Source organism: Phascolarctos cinereus, unplaced genomic scaffold (assembly GCF_003287225.1).
Source record: "Phascolarctos cinereus isolate Bilbo 61053 unplaced genomic scaffold, phaCin_HiC Scaffold_3;HRSCAF=262, whole genome shotgun sequence".
In the NCBI taxonomy this organism is placed as follows: domain Eukaryota; kingdom Metazoa; phylum Chordata; class Mammalia; order Diprotodontia; family Phascolarctidae; genus Phascolarctos; species Phascolarctos cinereus.
This window is the reverse complement of record NW_027555736.1, coordinates 146433253-146458379: the sequence shown is the minus strand read 5'-3', so window position 1 is coordinate 146458379 and position 25127 is coordinate 146433253. Positions and strand designations below refer to the sequence as shown.

The 25127-nt window shown below is 44.8% G+C and overlaps 1 protein-coding gene across 1 annotated transcript in view; it reads right to left on the bottom strand.

Annotated features, from left to right (window-relative positions):
- SMAD6 (SMAD family member 6) overlaps positions 1-18925 on the bottom strand; it is a 112637-nt gene extending 93712 nt beyond the window's left edge. Inside the window, exons 1-3 of the mRNA XM_020982808.2 lie at positions 16956-18925; positions 7747-7806; positions 2601-2678 (exon numbers count right to left, since the gene is read on the bottom strand). Of these exons, the coding sequence (XP_020838467.1) occupies positions 2601-2678; positions 7747-7806; positions 16956-17775 (958 nt within the window). The 5' untranslated portion in view covers positions 17776-18925. The remainder of the gene's footprint in view (positions 1-2600; positions 2679-7746; positions 7807-16955) is intronic.
- Between the last annotated feature and the right edge of the window lie 6202 nt (positions 18926-25127).

Here is a 25127-nt window from a genome sequence, read left to right as displayed (position 1 = left end):
CAAAGGGAGTCCTGGGCTGAGAACTGGGCCCAATGGGTGAGCCACAAGTCATCAGCCAGGGAAGGCAAAGGATGGTCCAAGCCTGCAGGCCAGTGACAAAGTTGCTTTATCCAGTTGCCAAGGCAGAATTCTCAACTGTTAGTTGGCATCCTAAGGAGACACCAGCTAACCTACCATCACTCAGAGCTGGGACACAGTGCCAAGAAGAGGGCTTACTCTGATTAAGTGCCAACTCCATCAGTAAAACCCATCAAGGAAACCCTCAAGCATTGGTGGCACAGTAGGTAGGTAGAGTTCTGGGCCTGGAGTCAGGAAGACCTGAGTTCAGTAAGTCACTTAACCCGTCTGCCTCAGTTTTCTCAACTGTCAAATGGGGATAACAATAGCACCTGCCTCCCAAAGTTGTTGCAAGGATCAAATGACATTATTCGTGAAGTGCTTAGCATAGTGTCTGGCACACAACAAGTACTATATAAATGCTAGCTATTTATTATTATTATTTCCTTTATTCCTGAGGACCATGGAGGACAGTGCCAAAAACCCAATGCTGCTTTTGAGACAGGGAAAACACTACATGTACTAAGCCAGTCTAGACAATTCCCTTTGTACACCTGCCACACACAATTAGCTAAAGGCTCTTGACGAAGACGACAAGGCTGTTTACATACATGTGCAACATCTACGAGGCCCAAGTGCCCGGCAGCTGATATACTTCCTGGAGAGTTAAGCGGCACAACACAACAATGAATGCCCAACCCAAATACAAACCCTACAACCGACCCTGCCAAGATCAATCCTCCATGAACCTCCCAGGTCACCTGTTATCCCAGAGGGACAATAGCCCTAGTTGGCCACATGCAGGCTGGTTGACGTGAGAGTCCAAACAGTCAGTGCCACCTTGTTGGCTAGGTGACTTAATCTCTCTGGGCCTCAGTTGCCAGATCGGTAAAATGAGGAGACTGGATAAGATTATCTCTAAGCCCCCTTCCAGATCTAGAATTAAGATCCTATAACCTTTGTTGCCCTTACAACAACCCAGAGACTATCTTAGATTACTCTGTATGTGTATGTGCGAGAGACAAAGAGAGAGAGAGAAAGAAAACAGGAATAGCACAAAATCCTTAAAACACAGTTAAGTGCAATGCCATTTAATTAAATATATATTTTAGGTTAGGATTGGATATAAATTGGTATTCACAAATAAAAGCCTTAATTAAGCCAGAAGTGCTTTTCACAAACCTTTCTAAAAAGAAAAAAAAAAAAGGATGGCTTGTCTGTTTATCTTCTTGTAATTATCCTGCCCATTTTCTAGGAGGAGAAGCTAATAGACAAGAGAATCCCCTAGGCTGCTGAGAGTCTAGAAAATCTAACAAATATTGACTGTCGTATGATTTTTTTTGGGGGGGGGAATACTTGGCCTTTAAGGAGGGAAAAAGAGGAGGGGCGAGTATCAATGGATAGAAGGAGACAGGGATCTCTTCCAAGCAAGCTACCAAGCACAGAAGTATGCATAGGGTTAACATCTGCTGTCATTTCTCTACTTGGATTTGCCATACCAAGGCTTCAAACCTATCAGCAGATTCACTGCCACTGAAAAAAAAATCACCACTGCAAGTCATTTCCCCAGCTCAACATCTCTTTCCCTTTTGCCCATGCAGACACCTCCACTAGCATGAGAATCCTACTCCCACAGTTCAGCCTTTCACCTCAAGCCCTAACTTTTCTTGACACAGAAATTTTAATGAAACCTTCAATACCACTGTGATGGAACATGATGACACTCACAGAGCCAACTTGCCATTTTCAGGGTTTCTCTTTCATGCCCTGAGTTATTCCTAAGTTTCTCCCATGTTCCTCTCGCATTTCCCAGTTCTTAAATTAGTAATATGATGGTCTTCTACACTTGTAATTCCCTCTGTAGGACCTGAGTCCTTCTGACTTTTCGGGGCCTATCTAATACACATGATATCCTTCACCACAGAGGGCGGTCATTGGGTTATTGGTCAAGAAAAGTTTCTATGTTCCTTTTTCTTCTTCTAAGATGGTGGGTGAAAGGAACTAACAGCTAAAATGAAGGGGTGTGTGTGTGTGTGTGTGTGTGTGTGTGTGTGTGTATGTGTAGTAAGCCTTGGATTGGAATATGTGAAAAACCTACTATATACACCAATATAAATTATATACTCATGACTATATCCACTCATTATTGCAGAGTCTAAATATGTAACAATATTAGGAGTCTCCTTCATGGAAAGAAAGCTGACATTGCAAAATACAGACGTGTGTGCGTACCCGCACACACATTCCAGGGGGGTGTTGGATGGAAACTACTAGCTAAAAGAAGATTTTTGGGTTTATTTTCCCTTTTGAAATTATTTGTAAATTTCACTGTGGGTTCCCCTCATCCCCCAGAACCTGCAACAATTAAGAGCTGGCTGTATTTAATTTCAAAACTTGGCAATTCTCCCACTTGAGAGGGTGGGGGATATAGAGGGAAGAAAAATGAGAAGAAAAAATTTTAAACCATCCAACCTACCACCCCATCGGTCCCCTCCTATATATTTTAACACATAAAATAATAGTTAATGAGGAAAATTTCCAACCTGAGAATTCACCAGGCGTGATGTTTGGGGAATTGATGGTCTCTGCTTCAGTGTAAGACAACGTAGAATCAGATAAATCTGAAATAGGAAAAGAAGAAAAAATTCAGTGGCTTATATTTCTCTCTCCTAAGCACTAGCATTCTCCTCCCTTCCTCCCTCCCTCTCTTTCCCTCCTTCCCTTCCCTCTGTCTCTCCTCAAAAAGAGCAGAGTGTCCCAAGTAACTTCCTGACAACACTTCAGCCCCATTCCACTACGGAGCCAGACAAAGCCAGCCTGCCCCCTAACTCTTGGGGAAAATGCTGATGTTCTCACTGCCCTATAAGCTGAAAACGTTTCAATTGCTTTGACCACAGAAATAAATGAAGTTCAGGGGATCGAACATGTAGAAACTTGGTGCTTACTTGAGTAAGGTTATATTAAGCCCCTAAACAATTCATAGTTGCTATACTTAATTACAACCATTAAAATTCTTGAAGCTGTTTCTTCTTGTTTCCTTCCTTCCTTCCTTCCTCCCCGCTGAGGCTGAGGAAACTTTGTTTTAACAAGTTAACAGTCATCCTTACTCTGTCCTGCTTACACCCCTCTAATTAAGCGCTCAAGTGTTTGCTCCCAGATTAACTTTTTTTCCTTTTTTTTTTTAATCAAACCGACCCACAGAGCAGATTGCAACCTCAGTCCTGTTGTTTTAACAAGTTCATATGCTGTTCATTCTTTTTTCCCCCTATCTACAACATAATTAGGCTTGGAAGGGAAATTCTTTGCTTTGAGTATCTGCTTCTTGGACAGTCTCTGTTTACTTAACAAATAGATTCATTTCAGGGTAAGCTCCAGGAAAAATTTTCCTGGATCACGATGGTCTTTGCTACCAACTGGGGTGCTGTCCCCTTTACCCAACACAGAGTACCACAGCCTGTCAGAAAAGTCTTATGTACAAGGGTTTCCTTCAGTTAATACTACTGGTGTAGCTGCTGTCTTTTGCACTCAGTCAAGGATGCCTTGTATCCCCAGATGGCAAACCTCACCCTCCTCAAAAAGACATTATTACGGTTTTAGGCCACATTGTCTAGTCTTGCAACAGAGTTGCCTAGTATAGGCACGAGCTAGTTGGAATTCCTTTGGTGTTCTCTGCATTTTTTCCTTTTACCAAATGCCCTGGGGGTGAACAAGAAGATGAAATATTAACAAATTTGTCCTCCCCCAGACCCATTTGCCAGATGCTGACAATGTTTAGTTATATGTTTTATCTCTTTGTCCACATGTGATCGCAGTGGCTCAGAAATAAACTGGCTCCCTTCGGTTTACAAAAAATAATAATAATGTGGTTTAAAAAGAAAAAAAAACCTTTTAAGATGTTTACCAAAGGACTAAAAACTTTCTAGCTGTTAAAAACATCTTGACTTGGAAGGGGTGGAAAAACTAGGCAACATATAGGAAGATCCTAACAAAGACTGTCCTAAGAGCCAGAGGTGGAAGAGATCTTAAATCATGAGGTCCAGTTGTCTCATTTTACAGATGAGGAAATTAAAACCAAGATAAATGAAGTGACTCGCCCAGGGTCATGCTGCTTATAAAGAAGTAAAGCTGAGATATGAACCCTGATCCTGCAAAACCAGTGTTCAACAGGATGTTACCTTTTGAGCACATGGGACCACACTGTAGGCTGAAGCTTAATTATGGTCAATAGATACACAGCTGGAAGGACCACACATCATCCAGCACAAGCCTGTTATTTTACAGATGATGAAAGTGAGGCCCAAGGATGCCCAAGGTCACACAGGAAGTGAAGTGGCAGAACCAGGATTTGAACCCAGGTCCTACAATCCCATGGCTTCACAGTGGTTTCATAAAACTAGAGGGTTTTTCAATTCCCCTGGGCAGCTAGGGGGGTGCAGTGGATGGAGCACCAGCCCTGGAGTTAGGAGGAACCAAGTTCAAATCCAGCCCCAGACACTTGACACTTGCTACCTGTGTGACCCTGGGCAAGTCACTTAATCTCATGGGGAGAGAGGGGGAAATGGAGAGTGAGAAGAGGAAGAGAGAGGGAGAAAGACAGAGACAGAGAGACAGCTACCCCCATCACCACCCCATGGTTACTTTCTTTCCAATGAGTCAGCGTCACAGAGGATATTGCCACTATTTGAGAAGGGGATTTACTTATTTCTGAGTACACACACAAAATCCTATGACTACACCAAGTATTGATAATGATGGTGGTTTGTCATTTTTCAGAGGGCATCAATTATCTGGTCATGAACTCATTACACAATTGCCTTCATTACTCCAGGCCTAAATGTATAGCAGTCCTAGGACCTTTTCCCGAAGGCCAACATTTTCAGTGGCCATTCAACAAGACTTCAGGAGGCATTCAATGACTTTAGGTTGTGCGTACTTGGCGAGGGCTGAGGGCCACATTTTTATTTTGTTTGTTTTTCTAACCTACTAAAATTTGTATATACCATGGGAAACTAGGAAGAAGCTCTAAGTGTAGAGACAATACTGACATTCAATACATAATGTCTTTATTTTTTTCTCTTATGAATCAGAGCATATCATAGGACCTAGAGCTGGAAGGGCCTTTAGAAATTATCTGGATCAACTCCCATAGTTTACAGGTAAGAAAACTAAAACTCAGAGGGCAAGTCACTTGCCAATAAGTTAGTAAAGGCAAGTTATGAGTCCAGACAAGGGCTTTCTGACCTCAAATCCAGTACTCATTTTATTATACATTTTGTAGTCTGCTTAGTCAGTGGAAGAATCACTGTATTGTTAGAAAGTAATTACTTTGAGTATGGGATAAGAAGAAGAAGGACAGGTAGTCAGCTCCAGGACTAGCCATGGGATAAGAAGAAGAAGGACAGGTAGTCAGCTCCAGGACTAGCTCTCAGGATAGCATGTGGCCTCCTCTTGAGGGGCACAATGTCCATATTTGCCCATTCCTTCTGTGAGGCCTGAGTCAGGCCAGATCCTTCTGGCTTTGGGGGCCTATTTGGTGCTCGTGAGACCCTCCACCACAGAACGTGAACATCAGAAAATACAAGGTAAGTCTCTATGTCCTTTTTTTGATTCTAAGATATTAGAGTGAACTCCATGACCTTAGGCAAATTACTTTCCTCAGTCTCTTCTTCTGTCAAATGAGGAGGCTGGATTGTTTCTAAGCACATTCCACAGTTGTGTGCATGTTTGTTTTTCTGGAATAAGCACTATTCTTAAATTCATTTCAGTACATGTACAACATCTTCTCCACTAGGCTATGTTCTGGAAAGGTCAAACTTTGTCACATTCCTCTGCAACAGGAATGGGAAAGAGTCCTTTAAAAAAAAGGGCAATTTTCAATTGCTCATTAGAATTTCTTTCCTTCTTCCTCTTTCTTTTCTTTCCTTCCTTCCTTCTTTCTCTCTCATATCTCCATTGGTAAGTTCTGGTCCCTTGGGGGAGGCCCACAAAGCCACTCTGTTGCTACTAAGGAAGATGAAGTAACTCGCATCAGCCACTAGGGTGCCAATGCATCAAGCCCTACACCAGAATATCCATAGTTTTCCTTGATCCTGTCCCAGGGTTCTCTACTCCATAGCTAATTAATAAGGCAAGATCCTTATTAAATAAGAGATCAAATCCCCAGTGCTTTATTTCACAAATCCACTAAGCCCTCAAAATCTTAACTTGCTGGGCCAATCATGCCCCATACAAAGTTTTTTACGATGTATTTTTCTCTCATGACAAATATGCGTATAGCACTATCTAGTAATGTGCAGGTCTACTTATGTGTACATTCATATAGTCTAAGCCAGTAATTTTATTTACCAATCAGCATTCTTTTCCAGATGTTCCAAAGCTGTTTCCGCTCAGGTGAAATTCTTGGCATAAATCAAAGGGAATAAACAACCTCTTTCAACAAAGATTTAATGCCCTACATATTTAGTATAAATATGAACTCAGGAGCATAAGTACAAGTACACAAGATGGGAAGAAAAGGCACAAATATGCCTACCCCCACATGGATGGAAAAGTTGAAATCCATTCATCTATGACAGTCCAATGTTTAAAGGTCACCCAAAGGTTAATGATGAGCAAAGGAATTCCAGGCAGAGGGAGGGAAATATCCCACTTTAGAGGTTATAAGGTAGGGAGATGCTTTAGTTGTTTTATTGATTTTCCCCTCTGGGACTTCTTCAAAAGTACAAAAACCAGCAGCCTGCCACTTGCTCTACTCTTTTTGGAGAGAGGGGGGCTATTATTTGCTTATAGTTAAAACTTTATTTTCATGAGAATCAAGGTGAGGGGAGAGAAATATATAAAAAGATTAAAATTCAAACACCTAACAGCATGGAGACTCAATTGACAGCTTCATTTTTAAATAATAATGATCAGTTTCACTGTCAATCTGCTTTGTTGCTGTTTATTTGTTTCGGTTACGTCCAACTCTCTGTGACCCTGTGGACTTCTGTCCATTGAGTTTTCTTTGGTAAAGATACTGGAGTAGTTTGCCATTTCCTTCTCCAGAGGCTCACTATTTTTTGATATGGTAGTGCTCCATAGGCAAACAGAGGTTAAATGACTTGCCCAAGGTCACATAGATAGAAATTTCTGAGGCTGAATTTGAACTCAAGTCTTCCTGACTCCTAGTTCAGCGCTCTATCCACTGTGCCACCTAGATGCCCCGGGATACCTACGTAGATCCCTATAAATAGGGGGTGCGGTATATACAGATCTTCATTTCCAATAAGGTCTTATCCCAATGATCCTCAGCTTCTGACCACCTCTATCTTAGTAAAGCATTCTGGGATTTCCAGGGGTAGCTTTAAGGTATGTCCACACTTCAGGTTGGGGCAGTAGATAGGAAAGCAAGCATGTGGGAATTTCATCAAGATCACCTTATTAGTTAGGTGGTTTGGCAAATATGGGGGATGGGGTGGAGGAATAAAGCAAATATGACTTAACTCCTTAATATTAGAGTATCAAGATGGGCTACACTGAACTGGTTCAGACACCTGGGTTCTAGTCCTGGCCTTGCCCCTAACTTGCTATTTGTGTGTTAGCTGCTTCTCTGCATTAGCCTGACTCATCTATGTCAAAGGTGGAACACCTAATGAGAATTTGTTTCAAACAAATACTTTCCATAAAAGTTCACAGAGAAAGCAGACTTACCCAGGGGCTTTCGCTCATCGTGAGGAGGAGACAGCCGAGAATAAGGGGGTGGTGGAGATTCTGGAAAACAAGGCAGATCAATTGTTAGGGCTGGGCATAGTGGAAGTCCAATCTCTTGGATTTCATGTTTCTCTGGCTTTAGGTAGGGAATACAAAAATAGTCCAGCGGAATGGGATGCTGCAGACTGGTTTCTAGTTTTGCCATCAGACCCAGATCCACACAGGGTCAGCAACTTACTCTGGGACAACAGGAAGTCCTTACTGTGCTTTGCTGTCTATACCATCAAAGCATAAAACCAACTATGATTGAATACTGTTGGGTGACGTATTGGGGGGGGAAACCCAACAACTTTAATCTTAACTGGCTTGTCTCTTTAGCATGGAAGAGTGGGCAAGAGCCCAAGACCAAAATTCAAGACACCCCAGTCCTAGCTCTTCTATTAACAAGAAGTGTGACTTCATACACGTGAAATCCCTCTGTTTCTCCATTTGGAAAAAAAAAATGGGGAAGGGGGATAAGTAGATCTCCGATTCTCTCTTCCTGCTCTAAAAAAATTCTCTCTCTATTTTCTGTTTTTTGTTGTTTTTTTTTGTTTCCATTCATTTGCTTAAAATACTCCCCTTTAAAAACATATACTTTGCCTTCAGAAGAATTCCTTGGGCTCTTGTTTTACGGGAAGTAACAATTTGCTAAAGTAAGTAACAATTTGCATGAATGAAATGACCCTTCATTTGGGGTAAATGAAACTAAATGCCATCAACTCCCTAACTCAAACAAAACCTCAGTGGTAATAACCCAGTAATAACTATTATTAGCCCGAGTATCAGTAATGACCCAAGGGGTAATAAGTATTTTTCGTAATTATAATAGGCACAATTAGTAGTAGTAGTAGCAGTTGTTTTGCTCCCTACATTAAATTAAGTTTCCCCTTTTTATAACCTTGACTTTGAAAGTCAAGGGAGTTTTCTCAAGTGGGGTCTCCAGGATTCTCTACCTGTTTCAAGAAAGCATCGAGGAAGGTAGATCAAGGTGTACAGAAAATCATCTAGTCCAATGCCTGCTTTAAGTGAAGATGAAACCAAGAACCACAAAGATGAAGTGGTTTGTCCAAAGTCACACAAGAGATAAGTAGTAGACCGTGGGATTTTCTGACTCCAAATCTAGTTCAGATTATCCCACTGCTTGCCTCTCTCAGGTAGTACACTAAGAAGGGAAACACTAAGCACCCTCCTGGCTAAGCAACTGATTGATTGATTGATTGATTGATTGATTCATTCATTCATTCATTCAATAGATATTTGCTGAGTGCCTATTATAAATAAGCAATGTACTGTGTTGCAAGCTGAGGGGCCTTGAGGGAAGAGGAGGGATACAAAGAGGCTAAGATCTAGTGTATCTGTCCACAAAGAGCTTGCAATCCAGAGTTTGTATGCCTAACATCAAGAAAACAGTGCCCTGCACAAAGCAGGCACTCAACAAATGTCTGTGGCCGATGCTGACAAATGGCCAGGACTGTTTGCCAACTCGGGCAAAGGGGAAAAAGACCTAAGAAGGTTTCCCAAGTAGACCACCTAGTTTTAAAACCAGGCAAGAGACTAAAAAGAAGACCTTCAAAGAGACCTCTTAAGAGAAAAGATTGGAGAACTGCTTAATCCACAAGGCCAGCCATCAGGCAAGAAGACCTCTCATCCAATATATCCGCACTCTTCTGACCATTCCAAAGATTCATTCTCTAAGTACAGAATGCTGAGGAAGGTAGAGGAGGAGACTGGGGATGGGTGAAAACTGATAAATTACCTGTAGGTAAAAACAACTGTACTTAGGTACACAGGAAATACCAAATAGGATGGGGCAGAGCCACTGCAGTCAGGTCCTATAATTTCAGAATTGTTTCATGTTTTTGACTATTAAAAAAAAACCCACTCTTTGGATTAAAGCCCTCTTATTTCACGAGACAAAAAAAGGAGGGTATGAACCTTCCTCTATATGCCTATGGCACAGAATCGGAAACAGAAAACATGGCAATAATGGGTGTGGCCTAGAGTCAGAAGTCCCTCTATAGCTTCTTTTTAAATCACACTTTCCTCCACTGCCCAAGGCCCCGAACATCCCTTCCAAATGCAAGTCCAAGTCCCTGGGGATCTGAACACCCAGGGCCAAGATGGGAGCCCTCAGTCCCCTCTGCCTAGAGTTGAATCACCAGTGCTCTGACCACACTAGCTCCTGAGAGCTGGGCTTGGCCTGTAATATTAAAACCCAGCTAAATGCATGCCAGACAGTGGTTCTGATGTGGTAGTAGAGGGAGAGGGAAAAGTTATGTAACTTAAAGTGTGAATGGGTAACTGAGGCCCTTGCAATAAAACTCCAGAAGAAAGTTCTGTCCCACATCTACCTTACCAAGATGGTGCTCAATGAACCATTTAATAAGTGCAGAGGTGGGGCAACCAGTAAGTTCTCTTAGGGGCACATAAAAAGGCAAGGAGTGGAACAGATTGCATTGCAGTGATCTAGACAAAGGCTTAAACTAATAAAGCTCCAGGGGTCATAAGACCTATTTCAATGCTTTCATTTTCAAGATCAGAAAACTGAGGCCCAAAAAAGTCAACGTCACTCAACTTGTCAGTCTATCAGGAAGTACCTATTATGTGTCACGAATTGAGGAACAGGGGCTGGACAAGTAAAAAAAAAAAGCAAGACAGTTAGTGCCAGGGCCAGGAACCTACATCTCCTAACTCCCAGTGAGGATTAAAAAGAGCCAAACATCCTTTCAAGCTTGTCAAGTCAGAATTATTCTTCCTTAACTGAACAAGAAAGGGAGAGATCTGGCCCAGGAGATGTGTGCTAACACTGGATGATAATTTTCACTTCCTCGGCAGAGGTCACCGACAACAGAATTTTGTCCAACCACACTCTCCTGTACTTGGATACCTGATTTTCCATGATGACATTCAGATGGCTAAACAGTGACGCAAGTTAAAGCAGTAAGGTAGGGCACTGGGTGGGTGAGGCAGAGAGACTCTGAACTGGAGGGACAGCCATTATTACATTTCTAAAAAAGTTTGACTGTTGCAGCTATAGCTGTGGGCTTCTTTTATAGGAGAATAAAAATGCACAAGCTTTTAACCTTAAGGGGGAACTCCCAGAGTCCTCAGGGCCTCTCTAAATGCAAGCAGGAGTGTAATTAGGCAATCCTCCCGCATACTCAGACAGCTATCCATCTGCATAAAATCCAGGAATCTCTTCCAGCTACAGGGCTGTACAGAAATAAGCCAGGGCTACAGTCAGCTCGAAGGAAAGCATTCATCACAGATGTGACTTTTGTTAGCTCCCGATGGAATTTTCGCCTTTCAGGATCTGGACTTCAAGTAAGCCAGGAGATAGTTAAAACTCCTTCCACTTACTGGTGTGGTCTGGGTTTTCGGGACTTGCAGTCTTCTACTGCCTTTCCAGCCCTGCATCTTTCACAGGAAATGATCCATGCCCCTAGCCCGGGGCTCTTCCACTCCCACCCCATCCTGGGGCCAGTTTTCAGCCCTCCAGCTAGTGTACCTTCCCCCACTATCCCAGAGAAGCCAGTGCCTCAGCAACAAAGGAAGAGAAGTTGGAAAAGAGACACTGCAGCTTTAAGAAAGGCAGGAGTTTAATTGCCTAGATTCCCCTGTCAGTCAGATAAACAGCTAGTCCGGCTGGCGCCAGCAATATGCAAACTGCATATTATCACCACTTCTTCACCTAAATAGCAGAGGGGACCTCCTTAGGAAAGGGGGAACGGGGGAAAAAAAGGGCTTTTTAAGCACAACTTGAAATTGATCTCATTTCAAAGGGATAACGCCAGGCCAAATAAAAGAAAAAAAAACTTTTTAGTCTGTTTTAATTCCTATATTCTTTGCCTGGGAAACCTGTGTTTTTCTAGGCTGTCTTCTAAAGTCATTTAAAAGTTCTCTCTCTCTGTCTGTCTCTTTCTCTCTCTCCAGCGTAATTTAGATAATAGTCATTTACTGAATATAATTACAGAAAAAAAACGTGGTGAAGCAAAGAGCCCGAGATTTATTCCAAAGTTAATGGATACTTTCAGTAGAAAGGAGTTTTAAACACAGGTTAGAACCGTGATTAAAGTATTCCTTCAAATTTCCGTCCACATAGGCACCAAGCAGAGAGCAAGCATTTCCCTGGGGACAGAGAAAACAGAGACAGATCTAGAGGGATCCCATCCCTAGGTAGAAAGAGGCTAGCAATTCTGGTGGGGTGTAGATAACGGTAATCTTTTGCTTTTATTTCTTGTTCAGTTGTGTCCAACTCTTTGTGACCCCATTTGGACTTTTTTTTTTTTGGCTTGCTTTTTGGTGAGGCAATCAGGGTTAAGTGACTTGCCCAGGGTCACACAACTAGTACGCGTCAAATGTCTGAGGCTGGATTTGAACTCAACTCCTCCTGACTTCAAGGCCAGAGCTCTATCCACTGTGTCACCTAGCTGCCCCCATTTGGACTTTTCTTGGCAAAGATACTGGAGTGATTTGCCATTTCCTTCTCCAGCTCATTTTACAGATGAGGAAACTGAGGCAAACAGGGTCAAGTGACTTCACCTATGGGTCACACAACCAGTGTCTGAGGCAGGATTTGAATTCAGGTCTTCCTGACTCCAGGCCCGGGGCTAATCTTCTATTGCTATCCCAAACATAAAAGTATTCAAAGATGGTGTGCCAGAAACATAGGCAAGTCTGGTAGCACTGCCTTCACGCTCATTTTGCTTATGTGTGTGCAAGCCTGTGCAAGTTTGCAGCTATCAATATACTCTGGGCTTTAATATGTTGACCTGTGTCACTGTCATACACATCTGTGCTATCTGGGGCTTTATCAGTTATTTGTGTGTGATGCTGATTCCTTGATCTTGCATCAAATGTGCATATTAATCTCTGTTCTTAAGAGTGTACATACGCATGCATCTTTACAATATGGTAGTACCTGCTTATCTGGGTTACATTCCCCCCCCCCAAGCTATTCATACAATGTATCTGTGGTGTCTGTGTGACCCTGGCTATGTGTGCCACTCTAGGTGAGTTGTTCTTTGAAACTGTATTTATGTCTATTACATATTACATGTCCCAATGTGTACATTTCCACGTATTAATATCTATTTGTATCTTCATGTTTGGAGACAGCATACTGTGTATAATTTTCTGACTGCCCATACCAGATAGAACATACCATACCCCTCTACCTCCTCTTATCATTGTCCAATATGGGCAGAGACTTCCCCTTACGTCACTGCTTCATGTTCCTCCCCCAGTGACATGGAATAAGGAGGGGTTCTGAGTGCCAGCTGTGTGTCTCGTACAGCTACGGGACCTAAGCTGGCAGTACTGAGATAGAGTGGGAAATGGGGGGGGGGGTCATCCACCTGTCACCCTCTGGCCCAAAAACCATCAGTAAGGACAGAGAAGCTAAACAGACCCAAGTTCTAATCCATAAATTTCCATTCCTCTGTGTCACTAGGGGAGAGGTGACTCTGGGTTATCTGTCCACCTATTCATCCCACAGGGCTTTACTTTTTAAGCCATAAAGCACTAAATAACTGTGAATCTTTGTGTTACCAGTGCTCTGAGCTCTCTTGAACACTAGTGGAATGGGGCCCAGGACCACCATGCTGGTCTAGAGGTGGCAAGGTTGTTAAGGAGTACTGCAGTAGCCTGTAACAGCACCTCCTACAGGCAAATAAGGGCCAAAGCCCATAAGATCAATTTCTAAGACTCCATTCTCAGACCCAAGCCCTGCTATATGCTTCCCTCCTCTCTCCATCCTTTCTTCATCATCCTCCCTCCAAAAATACCATCAAAAGCAAACAATCCAAGATCTGGCCATTTTTAGAAAAGGGGCAAGTAGTATTGCAATCATATTCCATACCAACCAGATTTTATAATCCCTCAGAAACATATCTAGAGGGAGCCAGCTTGCCCAGTGGTTAGAATAAAGGACTTGAGGTCAGGAAGACCTGAGTTCAAGCTCAGCCTTAGACACTGGCTAGGTGTGTGACTCCGGACAAATCATAATCTCTGCCTCAGTTTCCTTATCTGTAAGAAGGGAATAAAAGTAGTACCTATACCTTTCAAGGTTGTTGTGAGGATCAAAAGCTACCAGAAAAGTGCTTTGCAAACCTTAAAGTGCTACATAAATGCCAACTGCTGTCATTATCATTTGTATTATTAGTATTATACCCTGAAGACTCCGACCACTATACCTTTACCAAATTACAAGCTTCATTTGGAATACCTCCTCCTTGGAGGCCAAGCTAAGTCCTACCTCCTTCAAGAAGCCTTCCCAGACCAACCCAACCCTAGAGTTATCTCTACCTACCTCTTAACTTCTATACCATTGTTCTGAAAGTTTGTATTCCTCATTTTGCACTTATTGCATACTGTCTTGCCTTATTAAAATTCATCTTCACTTAGGTCTTTCATATATATCCTCTCTCCCCAACTCTTCACTGTAAGGTCCTTGAAAATAAGAATTTTGGCTTATACTTCTTCATATTCCTCAATAGGTTTTTATTATCATTACTTGATATGGAGAAAGAGGAAAGTCTGCCAAATTCAGAGATTTCCTATGCCCAAGTGACTAGAAAAGAGAGCAAGCTCCTAGAAGCCCATGTCAGTACTAAGGAGCTTTGTGGCTCTGGCTAAGTCCCTAGACCTCAGTTTCTTTATACATAAAAAGAAGTAGCTTAGACCAGATGATCTCTAAGGTGCAGGTTTCCTTCTGGCTCAAAAATTCTGTGCTTCTCCTAGAAAATTGTCAGGGACAAGACATTAACCAGGGAGGCAAAGATGGGATCAGCCCCTTCAAAGACTTGGAGGGGAAGCAACCAAGAATCAAAGGGTCTGGAAATGGGAGAAAAACCACACTTCCAGGGGAACTTGTTGGTTCAAAATGGACCAAGGGCATCCGAATCTGACAATCAACAAAGAAACAACAAAGTATGTGTTTTGGAGAATCCAGAAGAGGGAAGCCTGGGGTGACTGTAGCCAGAGACATTAAAGAAAAGCAGGATGTTCAAAGCCACTCACCAGATCTTACCCACCACACAACCCTCCTCCCCCTTCCTCAACCAGAAGGATCAATCCTTATATAGGCCAAAGCTGAGCTAACCACTTCCCACACTACCCATCAATGAGATATATGAAGGTGCTGCAGAAACAACCTTGCTCTCCCCTGAATCCACTGGTCTTCCCCAAACATTTAAATGAAAACTGCATACTGAAATATAAGAAGGTTTAAAAAACCAAAGCCCTTCCCCAAATGAATGAAGCTGGGCCAGATCCCTGGACTAGGAGACAAGACTTGGATTCTCATTCTGAATGGGTAACTAAGTACACGACTGTAATCAAATCATTCAAGCTCTTGGGTCCCCAATTTCCTCATCAGTAATATGAAGTGATGAAACGATCACCTTACTCATTGATTTTGAGATCTGGAAAGGATCTTTAAAGGTGGGGATGCAATGGTGGGAGGGTTCCCATTTTCGAATTTCTAAACCAAAGACTATAAAAAGGTCTCCCCAACTGACCAACATCAACGAAGGTAAAAAAAAAACCTCTTAAAAACTCTGTGAATTAACTTAGTCAATGAAGGGCAGTATGGAAAGTAGAAGGTAAAATGGTAAGCACATAGTAAGGCTAGCTTTCTACCTTAGCCCTCATCATCTAACTCAGCTGTGGGCCAATATGATGGAACAGAAAAGCGAAAGACAGATGTTTCTGCTGGGGGGGGTGGAGGGAGAGGAGAGAAGACAAGACAAGCACAGGTTACTATAGCCAGTAATAGGAAAGCAGAGAAAAATCTTAGGTTAAACCATCCCATCCTTTCTTTAAAGCCTGCTTGATGGAGATAAAGAAAAGGAATGGGGACTGAGACGAATGACTGGGGGGGGGAAGAGAAAGGAGAAGGTGAGGGTGTGAAAACTTTAAAAACAAAATACTCAGCTCTCCATTCCTGAGATACATCCAGGTTCCCCAGTCAGGAACCATAGACGGGAGGGTCAGAGATGGAAAAAACAAAGTCTTGCATTTTAAAATAAAAGTTTTTTAAGTAAGGATACTGGGCCAAGATGTCTATTACTCCATATAAACAGGCATACTGGGACACTTCTTGAATGTCTTTTTGATAATTGTGGAAAGAAGAACGTTGCAGAGCACAAATGCACACATAAGAGTAGTATATGCATGGAGCACAGAGGGGATGCATACCCGAGCATGGCAACGACTAAGTCTAAGTGTCTAGACACAGGAAGAGACACTTACTCCGTGCCGTTCTTATGTGTGTGAGCACAGGAAAGGACCAGTACATATAGGGGAAAATGCAGAACCATACTACGATCACTGTGGGCAGTGGAAAGAGCAATGAATTTGCCATAAAACCAGCGTTAGGAGACCTAGTTCCAAAACTTATTTTAATGCTGTATATGACCTTGGGCAAATGATGCCCCTCAGCCGGTATCCTTATCTGCAAAATGGGAACAATCCTCCCCTCCTCATAAAGTAGGCGTGAGGAAAACATAGTTGGACTACGTAAAAGTAAACTATTATTACTCGGGCTGATTCTCCAGTTTGGTCATTCATTATAGTCTTCTTCCCCCTCTTAGCCTGTTTTTCCACTGCCTATTTCCACATTCACATTCACATTCATCACCACTGTCATCAAGATGAGGGCAGAGAAGAGATTAACATGACAAACAGTCCCCCTTTCAGAGGTCCATACTTCCCCACTAGAAATTCTCCTGGAAAGTGAGACTGACTACCTGGCCTAAAATGATTTAAAAGTGCATTTCGACTCATCTTGCTCTCTCAACACCATAAAGATCAAGAATGGTCTGCAGATACACCTCCTTCTCACCTCAAGCTCAGGTATACTGGGCACAGATATGTATGCATAAGGTGTACACCGATCCACACTGAGTAGCCCACTTACGAACATCAATGAAAGCCCAACTGTATTAAAAGGATCCATTTTTTCACAGACCCTGTTGTTAACCAAATCCACACCTAGCCACTTTAGGGGAAGGAAAGATTCTGCCGGTTGCCCACGAGTTTTTTCAGTCCTCCCAACAAAACCCCCAGATACTGCCTTCTCTAGCACCTTCCCATACCCGCCCCCAAGGGATAACCCCAGGTCATCCTCGCCTTCTCCCTCCAACCTCCCTCCCCATTCCTCTCACCTGGCCCGCAGAGCCTGCTGAAGTGGTAAGGGTTGCAACACACCGTGGGACTGTCGACGGCGTTGAAGCTATGGCAACCACAAAGGGGCTTGAGCTCGACAGCGTGCTGCAGGTCGGGCCAGCGGAAGAGTCTGCCCAGGAGTAGCTGGGGCGGGGCGGGCTGGCCGCCCAGCCTGAGGTCTGTGCGCGGCACCAGGACGCAGCCGCCAGGCACCCCACCGCGGGACTCCACCGCCTCCAGCAGCGTGTCCAGAGCGCGTTCCTTCAGCCGCTTCAGCAGCGAATAAGTGACCGTCTTGAGTTCCTGCTCTAACAGCAGCAGCCCAGAACGGGCTTCCCGGCTCCTCCCGCCGCCACCCCCGTGTTCCAGGGGCGTCCCGGCCAGTGGGTCACCGGTGTCTCGGGGAGCGCCAACCACGTCCCGTTCGGAGAAGAGGCAGCAGGTCACGGTCTCGCAGTCGCTTTCCGGCAGCCAGCCAGGGCCTCCCTGCTCGGCCACCTCCAACGTGGAGCCCCCGGCCCCAGTACCGACCCCTGGCTCCGACATGGGCCTCAGGGGGCCCCCCGCGCGCCGGCGCCTCCCTGCGCCCTGGGCGCCTCGTTGCCCTGCCGCCTCCCGGGGCCGCCGCGAGTTTACCGGGCGGATTTCGGAGCGGCTGCAGCCTCCCCTTTCTCCTCCCCTCGGGGCCGGCTCAGCGCGGCTCCCGGAGCTCCCATCCTCGTCTCCTCCTCCGCCGCCGCCGCCTCCTTCCTCCAGGTCGGGGACCACACGACTTCTCCAAAGTCGCCGCACCAGCCCCGAGCGTTTGGACCTGAACATACGATATCCTTTGGCGCCAGGGGTGGGGGGGAGGAGGAGGTCTCCAGTTACTGGGGGTCCGTACCCTCAGCGCGGCGGTGACTGTACGGGTCGCAGTCCCACATGAAGCTCCGCCGTGCTGCGCCGTGCAAACTCTGCACAGCCTGTCGCCGATAGATCGCAACAGAGCTGCAACATGAGGGAGCTCTCCGGAGGTGGGGTGACCAGGGGATGGGTGGGGATGGGGTGGTGGGGAGGGGATGAGTGGGCAGGAAAACTTTGAGAGAAAGCAACAGCAAGTGGCCGGGGGGGGGGGCCGCTACATTGACCCTGGCTATAAAGTCCCTCCCGCTGTTAAGCTCCTGCCCCCGCGGTTAAAGGGGGCTACAGGAAATGCCCAGTGAAAAATACCTTGCATCGACCACCAATTCTTTAAAAGTTGTGTGGAGGGTTCAAGAGCAAAAAAAATGCACACACACACAGACACACACGCAACACACACGCAATATTTAAAGTCTTTCTTTAAAAAGCAAAATGCTCTTTTAAGCAAGATATTTGCTTAAATCCAAAGAGATCCAAAAGGCAGACTGAGAGGAAGAATCACTCACCTCCCCCCCGGGAAAAAAATAAAGTTAAAAGACAAATAACGCACACAAACAAAACCCCAAACCCTGAATTTTTATGCGGAAAAAGGCCAACTCCGTATCAGGTCCCAGACTTTGGATGCACTTGGAGGAGTTTCCCTTTAACGCTGGGTTTCAACACATGAGTGGAAATTGTAAATATCCCAAAGAGCCGCTGGAAATCCTTAATTAAAAATGCAATCCACCGAGGCAGAGGTCGCTGCCCGCTCCGCGCTCCACACAGACGCTGCAGGAGCAGCAACCCCCCCAAAAAAAGTGACTCCACTTCGCCCCGTGGTCCCTCCGAGGTCTGGTTAAACAGCGCTCTGCGTTTCTTCCTTTTCGCTTTTCTCTGTCTCTCCCCCCTTCTCTCTCTCTTTTTTGTTCTTCTCAAACACACACTCAGGGCCCCCGGAGGAGAGCCGCGGAGTCATTGGCTGCCTCCCATCATATGCCAGTCTAGACACTTTGGCGGCTCTCTGCTGCGCCGCCGATTGTTGCGCAAACAAGGTTTCAAGTTTCTTAACTCTTAAAGGAGAACACGTCCCATTGCAAAGACTGAGGCACAGAGGGGTTGGCTCCCGGGGCGGGCCCGAGCCTTAGCTCCTACCTCCCTCACCACCCCCACCCCCACCCCCTAACCATCGGCCTGACAGCGCGGGCGGTGCACGCACTCGCGCACACTTGCACAGGCACACATGGGTGCATACACTTTGGCAATAGGCACACAATTACACAAACAGTTGTTACACATGTAAACACACTAACTTGCTGAAGCAGCACACACAAACGCACTCCAAATTACCCCGACTCCGGATCCTCAATCTTAGGAAGGAGATTCTGGAAACTAAAGAGAATCATGCCCCGGATCGCTCCAGTTCCCTCCACCACCACACCCGCCCCCCCAGTCCCGATCGCGGACAGATTTGAAGTGCGGGGCTTTCAGTGTGGAGACACCAGTCCCAGATCTGCAGATTAACCAACAAGTGTTCTCTCCGTGGGGGAGGAGGAGCGGGAATTGGGGGTGTGGTGGGGCTCAGGTGGGACAGTCTGGGAAGCACTGGGAATTCCAGGCTGGTGGGGAGTGGGCTTGGGGAGACGCCGAAGTTTGAAGAGGGGCAAAAGCCGGGCTCACCTTTTGGGGGTAAGACCTAGAGGCTCGGGCCCCGCGTCCTCCCTCTGTTGGGTGGGCGAATGAAAAATAAGCCCTCTTCTTACCCACCCCCCATCGACCATAGCCCGGGTGTGCTCCAGGTGGAAGTTATGGGTTGGGGTGAGAGAAGAATCCAGTCTTTCCTTCCCTACAATACCAACATCATCACTTTCCATCCTGGGGGCTAGGCCATCTCCGCGCCCTAGACTGATGCCCCCGACCTCCGATTTTTATTAAAAGAATACTTCTTAGCAACCCCTCCCCCCATGCTCACACAGAAAAAATTAGGTGGAGAACTGGTGGAGGTGAGGACGGGTTTGGAGTCATCTCCCCACGCTTCTCTTTTGCAACTTGCTTTTCTGTTTTTACTCCCCCCGCCACGACCGTCCCAAGAACGAGTTAGGTACTCTCGGGTATACAGTAGGGCAGCAGCGAAGACGTCCGCGTTAGAGTGAGCGTCCCCAGGGTTAAGGGAAAGGTAACCCGCCGGACCGGCGCGTGAAGGGTTAAGTCCGCTCCTGCCCCTGGAGCCGGCGCGGCGGGGGCACCTCCCCGGGCGCATTCACTCGTCCTAGGGTGGCAAAAGTTCAAGCTTGTAAAGTCGGGATTGGTCCGGGGCGGAGAAAAAAAGGCCTGGTCCCCCCTCCCCCCCTCCCCTTTGCTCCGATTGGCCAGGCTGCCGAATGAGGACCGCCCCTCTCCCCCCTTCACATCCTCCCCTAGGCTTTCCGGGTAGGAACCGGGCCCGACACTGAATGAAAGAAATTCCGCTACTCTCATTGGCCCGAGGCTGAGCGCCATTCACGGCCTAAGGGGGGGCGGGGGGAGGTGCGGAGGGGTGTAGCCCATCAGTGCGCGTCTTACGGTGTGTGCACGTGTGGATTGTTGTATTGTGCAGATCTATCCCTCCTTAGGTCCCAGGGTGGGCTCTAGGGAATGTGCCCCTGTGCGGCGGGGGGAGTAACATGGAGGAGGGAAAAGTTATTCGATCTCTGCTGCTTTTCAAGTCGAGATAAGAAAACTCTGGCTTTGGAATTTGAGTATAGGGGTATATTGCATACAAGTGCATAATACTGTTAATCATCATTTGATTAATTTTTTGGTTGCAATATATGCCATGTTGTGTATCTGAACTGAATACTTATGATTGGGTGTATGTATATACGTATGTCTAAATGTTTATTGTGTATAACATGTGGCACCAAAGCGTTTTGGAGAAGTCGAAGAGGTATGATGCCTGTGCATTGCGTCATAGACCTTGACATGTTGTATGGTGTACAGGGATCCCAAGGTTGCATCCACTCTAATGGCCCAGAATTGAGTTGAAGTCAGTTCATGGTTCAATCCCTGTTCGTCCCCTAAGATGTATAAATCATCTATATTTTAATGCTCTGTAAACCTCCCAGGGCAGAAAGAAACCATGTCTCCAAAGTAAAAGTTTTGAATGTTTGTCTGGATTGACAGGAAGCAAGAATATTTTCATTATTCAAGTAATTCACAGAAAATTTATAAGAAGACAGCCTAAATTAGTCAACAAACATTTATTAAACTAATACTGTGTGTCAGGTACTGTTTAGTTGTTATATAATCTGCACCTTCACTTTGCTTACTTTGTGGACTGGAGGCATTGGGCCTGGAGCTGGTACCCAACAAGCAAAGTTTGCATGATCTAGGAGAGAGAAAGAGTTTGAAATTAAAGCAATCTCAGACTACGTTAATAAAAATATCTTGTGTTCAGATCCAGGGAAGTGAAAGTCCTGTTATGCCCTTCCTTGGTCAGTGATTACATCTGGATCATTGTGGCCCATTGGTCATTCAGTCCGTCGGTACACATTTAAGTGCCTACTACGTGCCAAACACTATGTTAAGCACTAGGAATATAAAGAAAGGCAATAAACAGTCTTGCTCTCAAGGAGCTCATAGTCTAATGACTGCTCTGAAAAGCATTTTAAGGAAGATGCTGACATATTAGAGCATGTCTAGAGGAGAATAAGAGAATTAGAGCATATGAGGAACTGTTAAGAAAACCAGAGGGAAGAGAAGACTGAGAGAGGAGCAGATTGTTGTCTTCAGATCAGTGAATAAGGTCTGTCTCTGTTCTCCAGAAGGCACAATTGAGACCTTGTCATGCAGTAACTAGAGAACAGGCCTTGGACGACCCTGTACTAACCATGAGTATTCCCTCTCAGTGTTCTAGGCATTACAGACTAGTTGCTACCTGCATAGGTGGAGGAATTCCCAACTAGTATTCCCTATGCTGATGAAATAACAGGTCTCCCCCCTGCCCCAATCCCCCTAAAAACAAACAAAATGGATTGTAATGAGATAATGAACAAGTTCCTCATCACAAAGAGAGCTCATTCAAGAGAAAAGGGGTTGACCACTTGCTCGGTAATGTTGTAGAAGAGATCCTTCTCAGATGTGGAAGAGCAACTTTTCTAAAATCCTTCGCAGTCCCCAGATTCTTTAAGTGCTGGGTTTCAAAGCCAAAGGACCAGGGTTCAAATTCCAGCTCTGCCACTTGCTATCTCTGTGACTTTGGGCAAATCACTTCCCTTCTCTGGGCCTCAGTTTCCTCATCTGTAAAATGAGAGGCTTGACTTCTAAGATCCCTTCCAGCTCTAGATCTGTAAGCTAAGAAGGCAAGGGGCAATCAGATGATTTTCTAGATCTGTAGCAATTTGGAGAGGCTGCAAGGAGTATTCCGGCCACTAGAGGGTGTCTAGAGCAGTATACCAAGAGTTCAGTAACTAAGTTTTCTGATAGGCAGAATACAACAAAATTTGGTTTCTTCCCAATGGATTTCCTTGGTGAGGGGAGGAACCTTTAGGAAAAATTGATTGGGATATACCTGGGTGAACACGCTGGCTCAGGAATTTCTAAAGTAAATTTCTAGAATATTTATTCAATTCACTAGCGCCAGAGATTTCCAGAGGGAAATGGGTGTTAATCAGAGGTAGGTGAACCTTAAGGAGAAGGGCGTTAGTGAGCCAGTGCTGGGGTATGGAGAAGAAGGAGGGCACCGGAGTCCCTCACTTACTCACAATAGCCCTGTGAATTAAGTTTGGGAGAGGGAAGAGTTATTTGTTGTTGTGGTTTTCTTTCTTTCTTTCTTTTTTACCATACTTGTAATTTTATCAGTCCACTGTTGCAAGCAGTAAATCAGCAACTATCTTAACTTATCATCTTATATAGTTAGTTGCCTGGGGCCCTAAGAGCTTAAGAGACTTTTCTATGCAGATAGTATATGAGATAGAACATGAATCCAAGTCTTCCTGACTCTAAGTCAGGCCTCTGTCTCCTATACCACACTACTTTTTTTGAGGTAGATGCTCAGGAACATGCATGAGGAAAGAGAGGCTTAGAAAGCCTCTGAATCTCTATGGACAATGACAAATTACCTGAATTTATTACAGCAACTAACGTACTCCCACCCCATCATTCTCTCACTATCCCAGTGATTCAGAACCTCTCTGATGCCATTATTTCTCGGCTCCTTTATTCCCATCCCCCTCAGCCTACTGCTCCCCATCTTGCTACACTAAAGGTACCTACCCCTTCCACTGTGCTCTTTGGAATTCCTGCTCCATTGATAACAAATTCACTTCATCTTAAAACTTTTCATTTCCTTCCATCTTCTTGCACCAAGAAATGGCTCTCCTGCTGACACAACTTCCCTGGCCACCCTTTCCAACATTGGTTGCACTTTCCCTCAGACTTCCTGACTCACTGGTCCTAATGGGGGAGTTGAAATACTGCTTGCTCCATATTATCACTCCCAGGCTCTCTGTCTACTACCAGGAAGCCATCTGCAGTCGTCCTGACCTATGTCTTGCCACTGGACCCAGATGACTCCAGAGGAGAAAGGGAGGCTGGTAACTTTGCATAGCCTTCCCTCATTTAAGTCCAATTCACTTTCATGTCATTGCATCACTTCTCTCATGTCATGGTCCTCTTTGAGAAGCAAGGACAAACAAAAACAATCTACTACCATCACTCAGTAACTTCCTTTAAAGTCCAATTGATCCATCTTTATTACCCAATCAAGATTCTGGTGGCTATTGTCTCCTAACCTCCAGGATACTTTCCTTCCTTCCTCAATGATTTCAATGCCTGGCTCATAGTTTTTCTCTCCTTCCCTACTCTTGCCATCTTGCTATGGATGCTCCCTCAAACACCCTAACCTCATGGCTATTTAACTTATATTTCCCATGACCTACTTCTCCATTCTACCTCAGCTGCATACAGAGATAGTCATATTCTTGATCTTACCACTACCCATAGATACACTACTTCTGTGTTCATGAACTCTAAAAATCCTTTGTCTGGTCACCATCTGATCGACTGTGTCAAAGGCTATAGAGTCTTTGGGTTCATGTCATGTCTTATATACCATCAGCTGTGTAGACATGGAAAAATCACAGAAGCCTTCAGTGTCTGAGGCAATTATCTAACTTGTCATCGCACCTCTCCCTCTGCCTTGCAACCACAAAACCTGTTCTCTGCCCTCACCATGACCTCAAGTCCCTTCACCTTTCAGTTCTTTCCCATACCGTCATCACTGCACTGGCTATACTCTCTTCCTTCCCCATCTTGACCCTTTGATGAATCAACCAGTTCAACTACAATGTCCTCTTCTCTCCAGTCCCTTACCCCTTACCCTATCAAGAGCTTATGCTTTCAAGCCTCAGTCCTGAATTACTCCCAATCTGATCTTCCTAAGTGACTCATTTTACCACTCACCACACCAGCTGTTCCAAACTCTTTCGTCCTTCTTCAGATCTCCCATGGTTCTTTCCTTACCCTCTCAGCTGAGAATCTTGCCTTATATTTCACTGAAAAAAAATTGCTCTTTCTTCTTTCCTTCTCATGTTTCACACAAAGAAGTGGTCAAGGCAAAACCCTCTACATGCACAAGTAATTCCATTCCATCCTGTCTTCTCATCCATGTCTCCCCTTCAAAAAACCCTCCCTTGATCCATCCATTTCCTCAAGTTATCATCCCATATCTTTCTCCTTTTTCTGGCTAAACTCTTTGAGAAAGCTCTCTAAAATCAATGCTTTCACTTCATTTCCTCTCATTTTCTTCTTGACTCTCTGCAATTTGGCTTCTGACTTCCTTCAACAGAAATTGCTCTCCAAAGTTACCAGTGATTTCTTCATAGCAAAATCTAACAGCCTTCTCTCAACCCTCATCCTTCTACCCCCTTTTCAGCCTGTATTGATCACCACTGTTGATCACCCTCTTTGATATTCTCTTCTCTCTAGGTTTTTGTGACACTTATCTCTCCTCCTATCTGTCCTTTACTATAACTTTATCCAGGTCATACTCGTAAATACTGGGTGGCCCCCAAGGCTCTCCCCTGAGGCCTTTTCTTTCTCCATATACTATTTTACTTGATTATTTATCATCATAGATTCAAGTATCATCCTATGCAGACAATTCTCAAATTTGTTTATCTAGTCCTGACCACTCTCCTGACTACCAGTCTAGCATCTCTGACTGCCTATTGGACATTTCTAACTGGATATTCCATTGAGCTCAAGATGCCAAAACCCAAACTATGTTTCCCCCATCCCCTCCTCTCTTCCTAATT